The sequence below is a fragment of the Tursiops truncatus genome, chromosome 4 (genome assembly GCF_011762595.2).
Source record: "Tursiops truncatus isolate mTurTru1 chromosome 4, mTurTru1.mat.Y, whole genome shotgun sequence".
NCBI classification, from domain to species: Eukaryota; Metazoa; Chordata; class Mammalia; order Artiodactyla; family Delphinidae; genus Tursiops; species Tursiops truncatus.
Genome location: NC_047037.1, coordinates 72,714,924 through 72,730,929, shown reverse-complemented (window position 1 = coordinate 72,730,929; position 16,006 = coordinate 72,714,924). Strand labels below are relative to the sequence as shown.

Sequence of the window (16,006 nt, the reverse complement as noted above, 5' to 3'; positions counted from 1 at the left end):
AATTCCCTTTCTCCTACTGAAAGATCATGAAGAGGCTAATCACTGTCTGAATCACAGCAGTCTTCAAAGGAGGAATGTGAGCCTACTAGCCAGGGGCTACATCAAATGATCCACTGGAGTGTGGAAGAAAAACATTAGAACTTTTATTTCTATTTATGCTTAAGTTCTCCTTTAAATTTTATGTTTCATGTCTATTTTATAATACATATAATTTTAGTATATTAGTATATGCACATAATATATAAATAAACATTTGTTGTCAAAAATTTCTTACTATGGGGCGAAAATGACAATAGAATACTGTCCCTAGGTACTGGGATTTGGGACACAGCAGACAATTGAAAGGACAGGAGGTAGGCAACACTGTTCATCCTTCTTCTGAAATTAATGCAGCCTTCAGATCTTAAAAAGACACTGAGGGTACTCTCAGAATTAAAAAAAAAAAAAAGGAAAACTGAAGGTACCCCTTGAAAAGAGTCAATTAATAATCTTTTCCTCCTCTCCCAACTGAACCAAGCAATAGAACATTTAGTTGTAGAAAAGTTACACTAATTACAATCGGTAAACTACCTATCGTCACATCATATATATTGCTTACTGTGGATTATGATAATTATACACTCCACTAAAGGCCTGACTGGTTACCTGATTTTAGTATTAAATACAACTTGTAGTTAGACACATGCCATTTTTTTAGGCTGCCCAGGATCTAAACACTATTCCTTTTCTGAAACAGAGTTCTTACCTCAACAGAAGCTGAAAAATGCCACACAGTATGCTTGCTTTCCCAAACTCTCTTGCAGCTAGAGGCACAGGCACATGATCTAGGTTCCCCCAAGTAGACACATCCTCCCCTAACCTTGAACTGAAAGCAGAATGGAAACAATACATCCCAATTTTCACAGGTAGTGGTGGCAAATGCTCCAGTGCTGGTATAGAGTTATCCATTATCATTCACTGGTGCTAGTGGTGCAAGTTGAGGTATCTGTCCCCAGGTGGCAATGCTTGTGGTGTCTTCACAGGATAAGTTCTGGCACATGATTTTGGGCATTATTCCTGGTTACTTATCCTTCCAGCCTGGTTCTCCAGTCCTCCCAGAGATTTCGTGGGCTACTCATAACCACAGCTGGTTTCTGCTGCTCGTAACTAAGACCCTGACTAACCATACATGCTCAATTTTCATAGTTTATTTCTTCATGTAAATTGGTTATCTATTTGTAACAACACAGTTCTTCAGTGACACTACCTTTAAAACAAATAAACCAACCTTTCAAGTGTTTATTCTACATCAAAGTACCCAGTTTTGCAAAATAAAGTCTGTATTTTATACTTAAAAAAATTTGTTTTCAATTGAATAAAATCTTTGGCTTACCTAATCAAGATATCTTTAGGAAGTGAAAAATTACTATTTTCCTAAATGAATTTTAGAGTAAAGTAGCAGAGTCTATAGAAGAATTTCTTAAGTGGTAGCTCTTAGGCCAACTGCACCTAGAACTAACAGGTTGCTTGTTAAAAATGCAGCTTAATGGACCCCACCCCAGGTCTCCTGAATCAAGACTCTCTAGGGTCTGGACTCAGGAATGTACATGTTTTTAAAATTGCAATGGGGGATTTTATGCACACGGAAGTTTGAGTATGGTCTGTCACTTGATAATAGATGACCAGAAATCACAATGTTATTGATCTAGAAAAAGGATCACATATTTACCAGGCTAAGAGTCTCCTTGGATATCTGAGCCTTACAAAAACTTGTAATTATCGAAGTTATAAATACTGAATATACATGGACAGCCTACTTCACTGTAAGGAGTTTAAAATTTGTTTTACTTCTTTTATTACCAAATCAAGGTCCTATTTTGAAAATTTTCAAACAACTAAAAATTCTCAATTGCTACTGGTTATATTTTGGGGTACTTACTCTTAGCACATGTATCAATAACATCATCACTCTTATCCTCTAGACACCAATTAAAGAGGGTCTGAATTCCTGACTTTTGACATAAAAGGGAAGTATATTCACTGGTATTATGCTTGAGAATGTTTTGATTGAATCCTACTGTATCATTGAAGCGCCAAGGGTCCTCATTAAACCCAGTCACACAGTAGTCAGTTGTCACTCTTTCCTAAACTAAGAAACAGAATAGGCTCTTCATTTCCTGTTTTTGCCCTCTCATTCACTCACCCTCCCATCCATCCATCCACGCATCCAAACAATAAACACTCAAAGGATATTTGGTATTGTACTAAGTGATGTACAATAAAAAGAAAGTGAGACAGAACCGTCTATGGTGGGAAGAATCCTAAATTGGCCCCCAAGATCTCCCACCCTAATCCCTGGGACTGTTAATATGAAATATACACTGATTACATTCCTTATGTGGCAGAAGGGATTTTGCAGATATGATTAAGTAATTACTAATCAACTGACTCTGAATTAAACAAAAGAGAGATAATCTGGCTAGACCCAATCTCATCAAATAAGTCCTCTGGCTGATAGCAGAAGTCAGAGATTCCAAGCAGGACATACCACTGTTGGCTTGAAGGTGGAGGCGGCCATGTTGTAGGAATGTGGATAGCTTCCAGAACCTCAGAGCAGCCCCGAAACAACCAGCAAGGAAATGGGGACCTCAATTTTATAACTGCAAGGAACTGAATTCTGCCAATATCTGAATGATCCGGGAAATTCTTCCCCTAAGACTCCAGATGAGAGTTCAGCCTGGCCAACACATTGATTTTGGTCTTGTAAGACCATGAGTAGATAACTCAGCTAAGTCCAGTCTTCTGACCTAAAGAGATGTAAGGTAATAAATGAATGTTGTTTTAAGCTGCTAAGTCTATAATGATTTTTTTATTCAGCAAGAGAAAACTAATATACCTTCTTTAAGAAGCTCCCAATCTAGTATGAAAAAATACAATATTGTTCATTGTGACAGTAAAAAATACTGTTCTTTGTGAAGCAAGAAAAGTGCCTGACTGGGGAAGGGGGATGGTAAAGAGAGGAGATGGAAAAAGAGAAGGTAAAAAAGAAGAGGTGCTATGAGTAATACACGAGTTAAGAATGAATAAGTAAGCCTAAATAAAGAAGTACATGAAAAAAGTAAATAAACCATAAATATACAATTTTTAACATAAGTATACAGTGAACAACCATATAGGTGATGAATGTAGGTTAAAGAAGAGAGTATTTTCGGGCTTCCCTGGTGGCACAGTGGTTAAGAATCTGCCTGCCAATGCAGGGGACACAGGTTCAAGCCCTGGTCGCGGAAGATCCCACGTGCCGCAGAGCAACTAACCCCGTGCGCCACAACTACTGAGCCTGTGCTCTAGGGAGCCCATGAGCCACAATTACTGAGCCCACGAGCCACAACTACTGAAGCCCACGTGCCACAACTACTGAAGCCCACGTGCCTAGAACCCGTGCTCTGCAACAAGAGAAGCCATCACAAATGAGAAGCCCGTGTACCACAACGAAGAGTAGTCCTCGTTAGCTGCAACTAGAGAAAAGCCCTCATGCAGCAAAAACCCAATGCAGCCAAAAATAAATTTATAATAAAAAAAAGCAACAAGTAAATGGCATAGAAAAAATAATGTTATAAAGGAAAAAAAAAGAATATTTTCAGTACTTCAGAAATACACGCACCTTTAACCCACTGCCTCCTTTCCTCTAACGTTTTCCCTTTCACCTACAAGTAACCATTATCCTAACTTTTATGGCAATCATTTCCTTGCACTTTTAGTTTTAGCACTTATGAATGATTATGCTTGTTTTTGAACTTTATTTAAATATATTTGTGCTGCATATATAGTGTCATATACTTCACTTGCTCAACATGTTTCCAAGGTTCATCTATGTAATTACATGCAGTTGTAGCTTATTCATTTTCACTGCTGTGAAATCACATAAATATACCATAACTGATTTACCCATTCTATTGATGATCATTTGGGTTGTTTCTATTTTGTCAAATACGAACAATGTTATGAACATTCTTATACATATGTCCTGGTGTACTTCTACAAGTTTCTCTGGGGTATGTACCTCAGAGCCTGGAATTTCTGGCTTACAAAGTATGTGTATTTTCAACTTTACTAAGTATGTTTCAACTCCCACTGGCACTGTATGAGTGCCCCCAATTCTCTATAGTCGGCCCTCAGTAACTGTGGGTTCTGCATCTGCAGATTCAACCAACCTCGGATTGAAAATATTTGGGGAAAAAATTCCAGAAAGTTCCAAAAAGCAAAACTTGAATCTGCTATGCACCAGCGACTATTTACACAGCATTTACATTGTATTAAATCTTACAAGTAACCTAGAGATGAATTAAAGTATATGGGAGAATGTGCATAGGTTATATACAAATACTATGCCTTCTTTATATAAGAGAATTGAGCATCCGTAGATTTTGGTATCTGTGGAGGGTCCTGGAACCATTCCCCTGAGGATACTGAGGGACAACTCTACTTTCTTTCTAGTACTTGGTACTGTCAATCTGTGAGAAGTACCTCAGTTTGGTTTTATTTTCCATTCCCTTGATTACTAATGAGATTGAGCAGGTTTTCACATATTTATCGGTCATTTGTAATTCCTCTTTAGTGAAGTACCAGTTGAAGTGTTTTCTCAGTTTTCTATTGTGTTATCTTCTTGTTTGTAGAAATTCTATACATATTCTGGATAGCATTTGTTTTTTGTATTTATTAGAAATCTCTTACTCTGTGGCTTATATTTTCACTCTCTATGATTGTAGGTCATTTTTAAAAACCCGTTTTTAATGAAAAAACTCAATTACCTAGTTTTTGTAAGAAATATGTTTAACCAGTTAAAATCCCTGGTTTAACATTTCCTTCAAATAATAAAAATCTACAAATTTACAGGAGCAAGGGAGAAAGTTAAAAGTAAGGAAATGCCTTAAATTTTTAGGACTGGTTTTATGATTCTAAAATTAGTAGCATTGCATTTGATATCACTGGCTACCTTAGGAACTCAAAATAATGTTCCTTTTGTGAATTACCATATTAACCATATATTTTCTTCCGAGCTTCAGTGGAATAACTGCTTCATAAATGAACTGAAAAAATAATGAACACGTATGTTACTACTTAAAAGTCCTATTTCACGTTATAATATGCGATAATATTAACCATCTAGCCCCCAAATACAGCCACGGTAAAAGGAAATGAACCCTAGGAAACAAATCCTTGGCCCCAACACTGCTGCCATTCTTCTAGTCTCAACATTGATTTTGTGATGATCTATAACACATCTTCTCACCCCTCCTAAAGGCACCATCCTACTATTTACCCTTCCTATTTAAAAAACAATGCCAGTACAGTTGAGGTCAGATTTTTCCCCAAAGATAAATTTAAATCTTATTTCAGATGGCTTTATACCCAACAGCCATGATCTTCCCCATGGTCTCTGCTTCTCTTTATAAAACATGTGTCTGTTGCGGGAGGGGAGGGGAGTGGGGGTGGGGAAGGACACAAGTAATCTTTTTAAGTCTCTTCCATTGTGTCAGTACAATATAAAAATTGTGCTGTTCCACAAGCAGAAGAGAAAGGAAGAAGCATGTGGATGAGACTATATTAGAGCTTTAGGATTTCTCATTCCAAACAGGAGGTAAAGCTATAAGAGGGGAGTTATAAATGTTGTTTCCTGAGATGTGTTCTTAGCATCCCACATTGCAATTCAATATGCGTATTTCCACAGAAACCTTGTTATAAAGAGTAGTAGTATATACAATATTATATCTATACTTGTGGAACTAGCATACTGGGGGTGGTGGGGGGAGAGGTGGATTACAGAAAACAACAGAATAACATTATAGAAACTTATTTGGTTTGGTCTTCCTTAATGGTGGGTAATTTGAAGCCACAGATTTGTATTAAAACAAGCATGAACATATAATATAGGGTAGAATTCTTAATAAAATTCCAAGCCTTCAAATTTCAAGTTCCCTATTAAGGCAACTTCAAGTTCTATACCCCAGATCTTCTCTGAGATTAGAGGTACTTCAATAAAAATTTGTGTCATTAACACACACTCTTCATAGACAGAGAGAGAGAGAGAGAGAGACATGTGGGAGATCACGGTTTTTAGGTATAAAGAGGTATGAAATGTGAGTTAAGCTGACTTTCGTGTTTAGAAAAAAATTACTTTTTTTGTGGGTGGCCTATAAACCTAGTTGAATTACATACAATATGCAACACTGTTTCTATGAGTAACTGCTTTTGTAATTTTGTTTGTAAATTATGTTTACTTAACATTTTAAAAGTTGCATATAATTTGTTAGAACAATTTCACTTCTAGGAATTTATCCAATAAGAGATAATAATGAGAGATGTAAGCAAAGAGTTATATATATAAAGTGTTCATAGTATTATTTATAACAATAAAAAATTAGAAATAGTCTAAATGCCCAATAAAAGGGATCTGGTTAAGTACAAAGATACAATTAAATACTCTGCAACCATTACAATTCTATGATAAGAAAATGTTAATAGATATGACAATATTTCTAATATACTATGAAGTGGAAATAAGCAAACCACAAAAAGCGGATACCAGGTTTTTCAATATATACATACATGCATTAAAAAAAAAACTTGGAAGAATATGTCAAAATGTTCACAGTGATTTATCTATGCAGTAGTATTATTCCTTTTTTCCTTTCTCTACCTTGTGTATTTTGTTTTTCTAAATTTTCTATAATAAATATGTATTACTCTTACAATTACAAAGGAATTCAAATTAAATATACAGGAGTTTATATACTTGCACAAAGAGCTTCTGATTGTTTGTCATCAGCTGGTTCTATGACAAAAGGACACAGAAAAAAATAGAATATTTTCCCCTTGTATTTATATACTACTTTCTTATTGTAGTAAAAATTACACTCCTCAAGATGCACTGAATACAGAACAAGGAGATATTATCTCTCATCTATCAGACGGACACAGATCAAAAAGAATAAAATCAGTGGGTGCAAAGTAAAGACAACTCATGTACTACTGGTATAAATCTAAGCTGAACAACCCTTTTGGAAGCACAATTTTACAATCTGTATTAAAAAAACCCTAAAACTATGCATCTTTTAACCAATCAGTTATATTTCTAGGAATTTATCCTAAGGAAATAATTAAACAAGTCTGCAAAGACATACGCACTAAGTTACTCTCAGCAATATCATTTGTAATGGTGAGAGTCTAAACAATCCCGAAGTGTGTCACGAGGGTCAATTAAAAGACAGTATATCTACAGTGGACTACTATTAAAAATTATGCTACAGATCTATATTTTCTGATATTGTATCTCATGTAGTGAAAAAATATTAGATGATAAAACAGCCTTTGTATGATCCCATTTTTAGTTTTTAAAAAGTGAGAATGTGTGTGTGTGTGTATATATATATATATATATATATATATATTTTTTTTTTTTTTTGGCTGTACACGGGCCTCTCACTGTTGTGGCCTCTCCCGTTGCGGAGCACAGGCTCCGGACGCGCAGGCTCAGCGGCCATGGCTCATGGGCCCAGCCGCTCCGCGGCATGTGAGATCTTCCCGGACCGGGGCACGAACCCGTGGTCCCCTGCATTGGCAGGTGGACTCTCAACCACTGCGCCACCAGGGAAGCCCCGAGAATGTATATTTCATGAAGAAAAAGTTTGAAGACTTCAAACCAGGCTTCATTACCAGTTGTCTCTGGTAAGTGGAATTACAAATGATCTTTAGTGTCTTCTTTATAACTTTTTGTACTACAATGAGCATGTACAACTCTTAATATCGGAAGGAATGATTTTTAAGTATACTAAATTGAAAGTCTGATTAATCAAATAAAATTAGCTTTGGTGTTTTCTACTCTTCTCTTATTGCTAAGGCTCTTAGAAGCTTCCTGATTTGAACACATAATACTCAGTGGATGATAAATGTGTCAGATATATAGTTAATGCCCCTATTAACAAAGATGACATGCTTTAACAGCAGCCTTTAACAAGATATTTCTAAAAGAAAAAATTATATATCCCCTCCCAGCCCTGAGATGCTAGCAAAGATCTTGTAATTATGATTGAGCCCCCATTTGCTGCTACCTCCTCCCTTTGCCTCTGGCCTTCTCAAACATATTTAGGTGTTTTCATTTCTAGTGACCATGGTGGCTTATTGTATTCACGGATATAGAAAGACACTGCCCAAAGAAGTATGACTTATAAAATAAATAATGCAGAAGAAAATTTCAATTCTATTCAGGGCAGTATGCCCCAACATCACTGTCCAATATAACTTTCTGTGATGAAAAAATTCTATTATTTGTGCTGTCCAACATAACAGACAATAGGTCTGTCTAATGTGCTGTCCAATATGACACATGTGGCTACTAAGCACCTGAAATGTGGCTAGTACAACTAAGGAACCAAATTTTTTTTTAATTTTTAAAAATTTATTTTATTTATTTATTTATTTTTGGCTACGTTGGGTCTTCATTGTTGCGCACAGGCTTTCTCTAGTTGTGGTGAGCGGGGGCTATTCTTCGTTGCGGTGCGCGGGCTTCTCATTGCGGTGGCTTCTCATTGCAGAGCGTGGGCTCTAGGTGCGTGGGCTTCAGTGGTTGTAGCACGCAGGCTCAGTAGTTGTGGCTCACGGGCTCTAGAGCGCAGGCTCAGTAGTTGTGGCACACGGGCTTAGTTGCCCTGCGGCACGTGGGATCTTCCTGGACCAGGGCCTGATCCCATGTCTCCTGCATTGGCAGCCAGATTCTTAACCACTGCGCCACCAGGGAAGCCCAGGAACAAAATTTTTAAATTTTAACTTATTTTAATTTTAATAACCACTTACGGCTAGTAGCTACCATATTGGACAGCACTGTTGTAGAAAAATTCACGGTACATATACTGTGGTTGATACAAAATATACATAAATAAGGATCCAAGAAAAATATGATTTCCACTTAAGACCTGGCATTCCAGTGCATATTTCCAAGACTAACAAAACCATAATTTTGTGGTTTACAGATTACTTTTTTGAAAAATTAAATGGCCTTCAGGCACTCCTCATTCTTCTTTACATGGGAAATAAGTACCCAGTTCTTTTTTTCTGCCCCCACCCCCACCCCCCGCAATTCTTTAAAGCCTTAACGCTCACGGCTTCAATAAGACTGTGTTACCCTGGCTCACCCACTACATCTCAATTTGTTTCCTTTTTTTGTGTAATCTTAGTCTTCCCCGTCTGCCACCAACCACAGGCTTTTTCCCAAAGCTGAATCCTTGGTTCCTTGTTTTCGATCTTCCATTCAGAAAAGATTTCTTACACCTTCGACTATGACCCTATTTGCCTTCTGTAAAACAGCACCACTTCACTACATATAATCTTAAACAAAGTCTTAATCTTTGAGACTGCTTCTCATCTGTAAAATAACTTAAGATGGTTACTACGGTTCCTTTGGCTTTAGGATTCTCCTAATTCTAGTACAGGCCTGGTTACAAAACTTTGTTTATGGTTTTTTCTCAGGCTGATTCCTCTTCTTGCCTTTTTAAATGCTGGTGTACCCCATGGTTACCAGTGACCCTCTTTCTCCAAGAATCAGATAAACTCTTCATTATGACTGTCTCAAATTTATGCTATAGTTCTAACTTCACTCTTAAAAGTTCCAGATTTACATTTCTATTTGCTGCTAAAGATTAACTAGATGCGCTACCAGACACTTAAAGTTATCAGGCAAACTAAAGAAACTGTGTAGCAAACTTCTTTGTCAGTGGCTTAGTTATCAAAAACAGAAGTTTCAGGATCAGATGTATCTGAATTTGAATCCCAGTTCTGTCATTTATTAGCTGTGTAACCTTGATCAGATTAATCTCAAGTCTACATTTTTTCATATGTAAAATGGGGTTAAAACTAGTACTTACAACTCATGGTTTTTGTATGTGCATTTTATATATACAGCTTAGTGCAATACCTGGAATATGCTAACAGCTCAATAAATGTTCACTATTATTATTATCAGTAGCATTACCACCTTCCTAGTCCTACAGGTTTAATAGCTCAGTCAACTTGATGCATTCTGTCTCTTTAAAAAAAATAAATTCAGTCAGCATTTGTACACTTTTATTTTCCAATGTGATCTCTGTTTTTCATTCCTGAATTGTTATTGCAGCCGGCCAAACAAATTACTAGATTTTTAATGCTTACAGGTTAGAGTCTCTTCTTGTTTTTGTTTCCACTGTATCATCTAGCATAATGCCTTACACATAAAGTTTTGCTATTATTAGACAATTCAAATAATCTTTATATCTATTTATTCTATTTCATTAGATCCCTTAAGTTCTTTGAGGACAGGGAGTGTCTTGGTCCTCTTTGTATATCTACACCTGAAAATCCCTTAGTCAATAAATGTTTGTTGAATGAATGACTGTTGACTACTCTCCCTCTCTCCAAACCTATCATCAATCTAGCTGCCTCAAATGCAAAAGGTAGCTCTCATATTCTCTAATCCAACCATTTATTCTGATCAAGCTGACCTCCCCACAACTTCATCAAGAGCAGTCTCACTGTACCAGTCAGGACTCCTATTTTGTTTCAAAAAGTCTACTCAAATAAGCAATAAAAGAACTTTATTAGCTTGCATAATTTGAAAGTCCAAGGATACCGCTAACTTAAGGCCTGGCTATTGATCCAAAAGTTCAAAGGTTACCATCAGAACTTGGCCTCACTCTTTCCATCTTTTGGCTCTGCTTTCAATTTATTGGCAAGCTCCAGGTTCACATTCTATTCTCTCAGCAACCCCAGAGTTCAAAGCATGCCTCTTTCTCAATAGTTCCAATAAAAAATTAACTCTCTCATGTGCTGACAGGAAAATGTGCCTATCTCTGAACCATCACTGTTGCCAGAGGAATGGACTACATTGACTGGCTAACCCTGAATTATGTGCACATCCTTGTGTCGGGGTGGGACCCATTCCACTGCCTGGAATGGCCTTCCTTCTCATTTCTGCCTCCCCAAATCCAAGCTACAACCTTTCTGCCCCCAAAAGTCTTTCATGATTTCTTTTAAGATTTTCCTTGTTCACTGGATCAAGTAACTCATTCCCAAATAAATATTTCCCTTTTTCTAAAGATCTACCTTTTAAAACAAACAGGAGGGGAAAACCTCAAAAAAATGCTGCATGATGAATTCTAATCATGTCAAGTTATAAATGGTATGGGTAATATGTGCTGTTTCTTAAAATGTAAGGACAGCAGCTCTACCAGATACATTCTATACATTAGGAAAGAACAGACCGTGTGGCAAGCTTAATATAACATTCAAATAATTTTTTTGGCTTTAAATTTTCTATAGGGCCCAAACAAAACATTTTAGCTAACAAAAGTTGGGTCTGAATTCAAAGTACCCTGTGTAACAGGTAGTCTATGGTTTTGGAGTTACCTCAAACAGGATTTCAGTTAGGCTCAAATCCCGGCTAACAACACCTTCCTTGGCCTTTAGCTACAGGTCTTTGAGCAAATTATCTTTCTCTCCCAACCTTGGTTTCACTATCTGTAAAAACAGGAATGGTAATATCTATCTGTACGTAAAAAGGCCGTGTGGCTTGGTGGAGAGAAAAGAGTAAGATGGAACCAGGCTGAAATTCTGCCACTAATATTATTTATATGATTCTCTCTGAGTGACTCATCTGTAAATTCTGAGTGATTCCTCATGTGTAAATGAGGGATAATAATATTTAATCCATTGGTTGTTAAGCATTTAACAAGGCAATGTATTTTAAACACCTACCAATGAATAGTAAACAGTGAAAACTCAATCAATGATGTTATCCACATCAAATCACCTCTTTAAAATAATTCAGAGAATATTTCAGTATTTTTGTACTCACCAAGGTCTGCTAAAAATTTCTTACACTTAATAAGTGATATTTCTAACATGCTAGAAATTAATCTAGTCTAATAGGTTATAAAGTACCTTGTAATCTTTTTCTTCCCCTCTACACTTTTTCTGGCCAGATAAAATGTCAGCCAACAAAAAATTTGGTTTATAAAGAAACTATTAAAGTAATAAAAATAAGTGTGGATAATAACAAATTAAAAATTCAGGGCATAGTAAGGAAAAAAATTCATTGAGATTACTTATTATTCTTCATAAATGCCTTTGGGTTTTGTTAGTTAAAAAAATATTTCTTAAAGGCGAAACACACTGGTCCTAGAACTATTTAAAAGCAGGTAAGATAGTGAGCCAGATAAACTCCTGTGATCAACGTATTCTTTAACTCCACGCTTAATGTACTAATACTGAAATGACTCATGCCCATATGAAATCACTATGCTATCCATCTCCTGAACAGTCATATGCCATACAGCCATCTCCTGAACAGAATCGCGAAATCTGGGGTATGAATGACAATTTTAGATGTTGTCTCTCAGAATACATGCAAAAGCCAAGTGGCTGCTCATATTTACATCAGCAAGAAAATTTAATTGTAATGTCGTTCACTAAAAAATACAAACTATATTCAGTACAACTGTTTCCAAAAAGATTAAACAAATAGGTATTTGATTCCTTCCATTTTACACTAGAGCAAAAGTTTCTTTGGAAAGAATAGTTTCTTGAAGTAGTGTAACAGTTTTGCTTATCTTTCTAAAATAAGTGAATCATATGTAATACTTAGCAATCTTTAATGAGTGCACAAACATAGAAGTTAACACCTTAGGAAAGGTATATGAAAATAATTACATCATACCACACTATATATAAGGGGATTGACTGTTTTTAATCTACTCCCCGAGAAAGCTATATTTTAAACACAAGAGAAACATATTATGTTGAACACCTCAGTAACCAGACGTTGTTCTCTACAACTAAGAAAACCAAATACTACCTAATTTATTTTCTTTTCTGTGTTAAAAAAATATGTATAAGGCAAACTGATGTTTGTTTTTAAAAAGCATTAAATACAGATACGGTAGGCAACCTATGCATCTTTTCTAAACAGTTTTCTTCCTTCAACTTTTTTTAAGGGGGCCTGAGGAAAGAGGAAAGGAGTGAGAGTCTGAAGGTGGGCTCTCGTTATTTTTGCAAGTACATTTGGTAAGTCACCTAGACGAAGGGGAGAAAGAAAAGTTAAAGCGTTGGGGTTCACACTAAAAACAACAACTCTGGAAAAAAAACGCCTATGCGGGAGTCATGCTTTCCTGACAATGCAGCGACCAATGCGACTCCGATTAAGAGCGTGCTACAAACCTAAATCTTAGTAAAGTCAATTTGGCATCCCCAATACGAAAGGGCCTGCAAAAACCGGGGCGGAGCAAGGGTCTACCTCAGCAGCGGCACAAGTTAATTTTCTAAGAGAGTAAAACACTCCCCATCAGTCCCCTATGGCCCTCTTTCTCAAGAGATGCTGCTGTCCGCCTCGCCCCAGGCTCGGGGTCTGGCCCGCAGGCCCCAGGGCTGGGTGGGTTGGGGCAGTCGGCTTCTCCTCGGTACCTGGGTCCAGACCAGGAGTAATGGGACCAGTTAACGTAACGACCCGCGACTCTCCGCATCGGCTGCGGCGGCCTCCGACCGCGCCCCGGGCCTCCTGTTGGCAGTGATACCCCCCACCCCACTCACCCGCCCGGGTGGTGTCCGTCAGGTCGTGGTTGGCCGCTCCCCGGGGAAACTCCCTCAGTTTCCGGCCGCTCAGGCTCAGCACCCCGGTTACCGCCGCCTCCTCCAGCGCTCGGTCGAGGGAGCGGCTCCATGAGCCCGGGCCAGGACCTGGGCCTGCCCCGGAGTTCGGGCCGCAGTTAACAACGGAGAGGTTACCTCCCGACGCTACTGGGCCAGAGTACTCTGCAGCAGTAGCCACAGCGACCAAGCCCGCGGCCGCCATTTCCCAGCCGACAACTCTCCGGCCCGCCGGCTCAGCGCATGCGCGGCCAGAAGATGGGTGGGCGGGGAAAGGGGCTTACAGACCCCGGACGGGTCCCTTGATGGGCAGGGCTTCAGTGCAGCCCCGCACATCCAGGCGCTGGCCTCCGCCCACGTGAGGTTTCCAAGGGAAATTAAAACGGAACTCACAAATCTGGAGCAGCTCCCTACTCTAGGCTCCCAGCAGCCTTTCTAACATGCCTCAACAAAAAATCTTCCAGACAACTGTTCTCACCAGAATTTCTCTACCTTCCTTCCTCAACACTGGAGGATTAGAGTAAATATTAAGGCTTAACACCGTTGCTGCCAGAAACTTTGGCAGTGAGAGGAGAAACGTTCGACTTCTGTCATTCTATAAGCCAAATGATCCTAATGGAGACTTGTGGATTTATTATTATTGCCTGAGGGAAAAAGAAGTGTTAACCTGGGTCCCAAACTTCGTAATTCTCATTGAAAGGGTTGTATAAACCTTCTTCCTTGTACAAAATAGCTTCTTAAGGAAAATAAAACAAACACCCTAAATAGAACCTGTTCTTTAAGCAAAATTTTGTTGAACAAAGCTGGGTGAACGGCATTGAAGTCTAAAATTTTAGTTTGGAACCAGAATTAAGGAAGAGAAAATGATCTGATCATAATCTACATGTGGGAAATATAGAACTGAAGTTTTTTTTTTAATCATTCAGTTACTGAAGAAGTAGAAAATACCACTCCATTTGATTAAAAAATTTAAAAAAATTTTTTGCCCACGCCACGTGGCTTGCAGGATTTTAGCTCCTCGATCAGGGATTGAACCCGCACCCTCTGCAGTGAAACAGTGGAGTCCTAACCACTGGACCACCAGGGAATTCCCACCACTTCATTTTAAACCAATTAGACCTTACATATACTGCAACCAGTCTTCAGCATATTCTTGTTTCTTTCACACATTTAGGCCATTCCTGCTAAATGATGTAAATTTCCCCTACAATCAACTAGTATTTTCTGTGGGAAATAGACTGTCAGTTTTTCCTAGATTATTATGTAATTATGAAATCCAGACAAATAAGCCAATTAGAGATTAAAACCACAAAAAGGGCTAAGTTGAAGTGGTGGGTATTAGCCATCAGAATTCAGAGAAAAGCAATCTTGTACGTCGAATGAGGTTTTGAAACAAACCTGAAGAAAGGCTGGAAGGTGAGAGCAATACTCTAAATTTAAAGGAATATCAGCATGAACACATCCAGGTATGATTTATAATGGTTCTTGTGGAGAACATTGCCACAGGCCAAATAGTTCATGTCAGAGAGTGAAAGAAAATAAGGTTAGAGAGATCCTGTCCATTATTCAAGGTCGGGCTCTTCAATGAAACCTTGATTAGCACTTACCCAACTCCTACATGGAAAAGATTGTAAAAATGTTTAATCTCGGTGCCAAAGCTGATTAATATTGGTTGCTCGGAGAGTTGTTCTGTGAAATTTTTTTTTTAATTAATTAATTTTTGGTTGCGTTGGGTCTTTGTTGCTGTGCGTGGGCTTTCTCTAGTTGTGGCGAGCAGGGGCTACTCTTTGTTGCCATGTGCAGGCTTCTCATTGCGGTGGCTTCTCTTGTTGTGGAGCACAGGCTCTAGGCGCATGGGCTTCAGTAGTTGTGGCATGCGGGCTCAGCAGTTGTGGCTCACGTGCTCTAGAGCACAGGTCTCAGTAGTTGTGGCGCACAGGCTTAGTTGCTCCGCGGCATGTGAGATCTTCTGGATCAGGGCTCGAACCCGTGTCCCCTGCATTGGCGGGCAGATTCTTAACCACGGCGCCACCAGGGAAGCCCTGTTCTGTGAATTCTTGATACTCTGCTCTAGTTTCCTTATCGACAAGTTCCTCATTCAATGTCTCTTATGAACATGGTCATCCCTGGCAAGTAACATTTATCCAATGCATGAGTTGGTTTCTGTTATTCTGGACTCCTAAAATTGTTCTTTTACTCTTAGAAAGACTTTAGGCTATTTAAAGAGCAGGTCCTCATTTTATATTTTTTTAGAGCTATTTCAACCACAATAATTAAAAGCATAACCATATATTCCATATTAATGTTACAATGCTATAGAAAGTTGCCAGATATTTAAAATGCACAGATGTCATCTATA

The 16,006-nt window shown here is 38.2% G+C and overlaps 1 protein-coding gene across 17 annotated transcripts in view; it reads right to left on the bottom strand.

Annotated features, from left to right (window-relative positions):
• LRCH3 (leucine rich repeats and calponin homology domain containing 3) overlaps positions 1-13,900 on the bottom strand; it is a 115,705-nt gene extending 101,805 nt beyond the window's left edge. For 5 of the 17 annotated variants that reach the window (XM_033855709.2, XM_033855710.2, XM_019923033.3 and 2 more), the window contains exon 1: positions 13,591-13,896. In XM_033855709.2, the coding sequence (XP_033711600.1) occupies positions 13,591-13,852 (262 nt within the window). In that variant the 5' untranslated portion in view covers positions 13,853-13,896. Of the gene's footprint in view, positions 1-13,590 lie in introns of all 17 variants that reach the window. The other 12 variants (XM_033855714.2, XM_019923031.3, XM_019923032.3 and 9 more) reach the window with 7 other exon arrangements.
• Between the last annotated feature and the right edge of the window lie 2,106 nt (positions 13,901-16,006).